The sequence below is a fragment of the Bidens hawaiensis genome, unplaced genomic scaffold, assembly GCF_021521415.1.
Source record: "Bidens hawaiensis isolate Kalapana, Puna unplaced genomic scaffold, B.hawaiensis_p1.1 tig00050663_1, whole genome shotgun sequence".
Lineage (NCBI taxonomy): Eukaryota > Viridiplantae > Streptophyta > Magnoliopsida > Asterales > Asteraceae > Bidens > Bidens hawaiensis.
The window spans coordinates 76,043-81,846 of record NW_027506167.1 but is presented as its reverse complement, the minus strand read 5'-3'; the positions used below and the strand labels follow the sequence as shown (position 1 = coordinate 81,846).

Below are 5,804 nucleotides of genomic sequence, written 5' to 3'. Positions count from 1 at the left end.
TACAAAATTTAAACATTTCAATGAATTTAAAATATGTCTATTTTAGATTACTCAAAATTGACACATATTTTGTACAAAATATTGCAAAAATTAAGTTCTTTTATTAATTGAGCTGAAAATTGGAGATATCTATATATAGAAAACTCATTCTATATCCATATAGTAAATAAATTAACATATAATAAATAAATTAAGAAGTTAGAGGGTTGCTTAAAACTTTTTAACATGGAATGAATTAATTTCAACACGTCATTAATTTGAACTAAAAAACTTATATCTGGCATTCCTGAAAAAAATAGTAAAAATTTTTAAACTCATTTTTTTAAGAAGCAGTGTTAGAGCATCTCGGTAGACATGCTTCTTTTAGGAATCAATATTCATTAGACTATTAGACAATGATTTGGCTAGTTAAAACATAGCGTTATTAACATGCAAGTAGTAAGGAGGCTTTATAACAAACCTTTTAACAAGGGTGTTGTGGTTAACTAAATATCAATTAAATTTTAAAAAAATAATAAAAAAGACTATTGGTTGAAATTGGAGTGTACCTCACATTTTTGAGCCTCTTGGCCCTTATCTGGATTGTGAGTGGCACCCAGGGCCGGGGAGGTGTTGTGGATTATTGGTGGGTTAATGGGTGAGATGGATTATTGGTGGGCTAATGGGCGAGATGGCAGGTGGGTGACGCCCCTTCCTCAACCATAATACTTTTGTCTTAGATAAATAACATTTATGTATATATACCAAATCTGTTAGACAATCGACTTCATATTCAAAGTTTGATTTTTGAGTGTTGAAAGCATATAACGTGTATCATTTTTATGAGAGTATCATTTAGGGATGGCAATATGTTGGGTTCAGGTATTCCCAAACCCATATCTGGTTATTATAGTCCATCCAAAACCCGTCCCAAACCCGCAGGGTTTTAATCGGGTAATTACCCATCGGGTTCGGGTTTTCCCATCGAGTTTCGGGTTTCCTAACGGGTTTTGATAAAATACCCGTCGGGTATACCCGGCTCAGGTTTTGACAAAAATATAACTAATCGATTACAAAAATGGTTACCATAAAGATAAAATATCTCAAATAATTACCATAAACAAATTTCGACAAATATTATATTTGGAATATAGTATGTATATATATATATATGTAATATAATATAATAAGCTATATCGGGTATATAATCGGGTAAATGGGTTTATGTTATCGAGTAATCGGGTTGGGTAATTGGATATATAAGAAATCCCAAACCCGTCCCAAACCGACGAAAAATTTTAAAACTAATCCCAAACCCTAACGGACTCGTCCCATTTATGTCAGTTTCGGGTTTTTCTATCGGATTCGGGTTTCATTGCCATAGCATCATTAAAGTTATGAGTGATTTATAAATGAATGAGTAATTACAGTAGTAAGTATATAAAAAAAGTGATATGAAATGTAGAATGTGGTTGAAGTCTTTATAAAAATATGATGATGTATATTGTCAGTTAGGGCCGTTCAAACCGCTCGCCGCTCGCTTGGAAATTGCACGGAAAATGTTCGCTTGTTTTTTCGCTCGATTGAAAACGAGCCGCTCTGCTCGGTTCGGTTTGTAAACGAGCCAAGCAACGAGCAAAGGTCCGCTCGGTTCGGTTCGGCTCGAATATTTTTAATTTATTTTATATATAATTATATATGAACAAATATATAAATATATAGAAAAAACAAATAAATATAAGCTTACAATTATTTTTACCCCTTTAAAATTTTCATATTCCGTCAATTTTTTAGTTTTATGTGTTCGCTTCAAGTTTTTAGAATACTAGAAGTTTGTTTACATGATCATTATATCTCACTTCAAACTTATTTTTGATAAAAATTTACAATCTATTACTCGTTTGTCTAAAACCTACTAATTTATTTATAAAATATATTATTGACAACCTTCAAATTTGTTTCTTATTGGAAATTTTAAAGTGAAAAAGATATAAATAATGCTCGAAATCGCTCGATGTTCAATCGAAAAATGTTCGATTCGATTTTGGCTTGTTTCGGTTTGCGCTCGGTTCGAATTTCAGCCGTTCGGTTCGGTTCGGTTGTAAACGAGCCAAGCAACGAGCAAACCTTCGCTCGGTTCGGCTCAGCTCGTGAACAGCCCTATTGTAAGTTGTCACTCAAATAGGTCGTAGCCTATTGACAACAAACAAACCCTACTTACTATTTTTGATAACTTTTAAAATGAATTAATAAATAAAAAGAAAAGGGTATCATCCTGAGAATTCAAAATGAGTCCGGTGGCTCCAACGGTCACATCCTTGGAGGGTTTGTGTATAAATATGTCTAAACCATTACAAGCTTCCTCATCTTACTCATACATTACATACGCCGTCTGACAAACCCAAACCCTAATTTTAAGATCTCATGGATTTCCAAACCCTAACCAGAAGAGAGCTTCAATCGCTCTGCAAGCTCAACAAGATCCCTGCTAACATTACCAATGTCGCCATGGCCGAAGCTCTCCAATCGCTCCACACCGTAAGTATTTCAATTAACAAATCTATTTGCCTTCATTTCAGATCCGATTAATTTGCATTTTAATCTCATTCTGTCTGAGGCTTTTGTTTTTTTAACTTAATTATTTTGTAATCATTTTACTTAATAAAATCGTATATCGAGACTGATTGTTATAGTTTGAACCTTGTATACATTAATTATTATGTTCCAGATTCGTTAGTTATTTATTAATTGTTGTTTGTGAGGTTTTTCAAATTGTTGTTCATTATTTCATATAAAATAATAATATATCGGATATGAGCATTGATGCTGATTGATATAATTTCTAAAGCCTGTTATAAACAACAAACAGTCATTTAATTTATTGCAGTTTGATTCTTTAAAATCTTATTATTATTATTTGTTTGTATATTAACAGGTTGTGGGCATTGAGGAGTATTTGAATGTCACACAGTCTGAAGCAGCTGATGTGGTCCAATCAGTTGAGGTTTTTTCACCACAAACCCGATGCAGAACATCGACTCGCCAAAAGGTCAAACTGACAGAGACCGAAACCTCGCAGAACAGGACAGATCGCAGGGGAAGTAGACGGCAGCCACCCAAAGAAGAAGAATCAAAGAATGATTCCCTGAAAACTCCTCAGGCTGTTTCGAGAACCACCAGGAACCGGTTGAGTGAGTGTGAAACTGAGAATAAGTACGGCACAAGACGGTCGATTCGGTTGACTGAAAAGAAGGCAACAGTGAAGAAGGGAGCTGTTAAGATTGATTCAATCTTGGATCAAGGTTTGTTTATGAGTATTTGCTTGTTTTTTTTATATGATGAATATACTTCCAAATTCCATTAAGTTAACTGATGAAAACCACAGGAAACTCAAATGCACACGTGGAGGATATTTGCAACGCTTTTGAGAAACTTGACGTGGTTGTTATTGAGGAACAAGTGAACAAGGGGTCAGATGAAATCTCAAATACATTTGAGGACACTTTGAAGATATCAAACTCATCTGAACAAGTTTTTGATCAGAGAAATGGAGAACAAGTGGAAGACGGTGATGAAGTTACTACTTTGAAGAATTCAGAGGTCAAAGATGACGGAGTTTGTGAAGAAGCTAGTAATAATATAGAAGATGATTTGAAGTCAGATGAAGTTAGCAAGGGACTAGAAGTTGATTTGAAACAGGAATTTGCAATGCAGGAACACAATCCTATTATGCTTCATGAAAATGAGTCTTCAGGTAACAACTTTACAACACAGGAGTAATGCAATATTATTTATTGTATCAATCAAACTAATGATAGTTAGTTTTTGCAGGAGTTGGTGCTGATTTGGGACTTCTTGAGGACACCCTTTGTGCTGAGACTAATGGTAAATTTCTAATCTTTACCATGATATTATTGTCAAGTATTCACTATGTCCCCTTTTTATTCAGATTCAACAGTGGTGAGTAGTATGATCGCTGGAAACACTGAGAATCCGATCGATGATATTATAATCATAAAGGACGTGGAAGAAATGTCTGAAAACACTGGTATGCATATCAATTCATCTTGTATATGTATAGTTGATGATGATGTATGTATATTATTTATCTTATTATTTTCAAACTACAATAAATACAGTTGATGTCACCATGACTGGGGATTTTAAACCCGAGCTTTTTACTGAAAACAAAATGACTGAGAAATCCGAGTCTGACCCAGGCCTGATTGAAAGCCCATTGCTCTCAAGTGATGTTACGAGGCACCCGACTCACATGACACCAATCCAGAAAGCAACACCATTGACTGAGGAAGTTGAAGATCGAATGTTTGAGGTCTTTACTGAAAACAATGAGAAGTCTGATGCAGACTTAGGCCTCGTCCAAAACCAAGTAACAGCCAACCCGGGTCATGTGACACCACTCAAGAACGCATCAGTTGTTGTTTCAGATGATAAAGAGAATAATGTGGTTGAAGTGAAAAACATAAAGAAAGATGAGAATGACAAGATAAATGCAAATGGCATGAGTATTAGGCAGCTAAAGAAACTACTAAAAGCAATGACATTGAACAGCCACAATTCTAAGGTGGATTATTAAGTTTATTATATATTACATCATTTAATAATATTTGTACTTTTTTATATATATTGATCGTTTTGTTTATATATGATCAGGAGGAAAGTGATGATCTTGGCACAAAAAGAACTGCTCTCCAAGCAGTGTGTGAGAACCAAATGGTGGTCGGTGGTGAAAATGAGAATTGAGGATTTCTAGCTATTTTGTTTGTTTTATCATTTCTGATGATATATAGGGGTGAAAGTTGTAAACGAGATTGTGATGAACAATGACTGTTTGTTTCGTCTGAGTTTTGAAAGAATAATTTGATAGATGGTTTTATAAGTGTTGTAACCGAGCATATGTTTACAATGATTTAATATTCGTTATCATTGTTATTCTCTACAACAGGAAAATGAAATTATTCAAGTCTAACATGAATGAACGCTACAACTGAATTATGTAAGTCTCATATTAATAGATTTTACCACAAAATAATATATTATGGTTTACGCGGCCCTCTTGTATCCCATTTGCTTTATGCCGATGACGCAATGATAGTTGGGGTATGGTCAAAGGTTAATGTGGAAAATGTTGCGAGACTTCTCAGGTGTTTTAATATATGTTCTCGTTTGAAAATAAACATGAAGAAAACTGTTATGTTTGGTTGCATTGTGTTAGATGGGGATGTTAGCATGATGGCAGGGGTCATGGATGTAAGAGTGAAACATGCCATTTTTACACCTTGGTATTATTGAAGTTTTTGAAAAAAAGATTGGCAACTTGGAAAGCTAATTCCAAGTGTTAGATGGGGGATATGTTCTGGTTTGAAAATAAATATGAAGAAAACTGTTATGTTTGGTTGCAATGTGATGGCAGAGGTCGATGTAAGAGTTAAACATGCCATTTTTACACATTGGTATTTTAGTGGGAGCGAACATGAACACAATAAACAATTGAAATGGGATTATTGAAGTTTTTGAAAAAAAGATTAACTTGTAAAGCTAGTTCCTTGTCTATAGGTGGAAGGATGGTGTTGATTAAATCGGTTCTCGAAAGTTTACCGGTTTACTATTTTTCCTTATTTGGTTTCGGGTAAAGTGGTTCGAACAATACAAACAAGATAAATTGGGTGGCTTGGGAGAGGGTGACAACTATGAAAGAAGGTGTGCTCGGTATCTCGCGTTCAAGGGACATAAATAATCCTTTATTGGCTAAATGTTGTTGGAGGTTTAAAACTGAAGGTGGCCTCTGGAAACAAATTATATTG

General features: G+C 34.5%; 1 protein-coding gene across 1 annotated transcript; it reads left to right on the top strand.

The window, feature by feature from the left end:
* The first annotated feature begins 3,658 nt into the window (after positions 1-3,658).
* On the top strand, positions 3,659-5,111 carry LOC143616946 (uncharacterized). The gene is made up of 5 exons (XM_077089640.1): positions 3,659-3,733; positions 3,811-3,864; positions 3,929-4,027; positions 4,119-4,564; positions 4,654-5,111. The coding sequence occupies exons 1-5, from the start codon at positions 3,688-3,690 to the stop codon at positions 4,741-4,743; spliced, it is 735 nt and encodes a 244-aa protein (XP_076945755.1). The 5' UTR covers positions 3,659-3,687; the 3' UTR covers positions 4,744-5,111.
* The last annotated feature ends 693 nt before the right edge of the window (positions 5,112-5,804 follow it).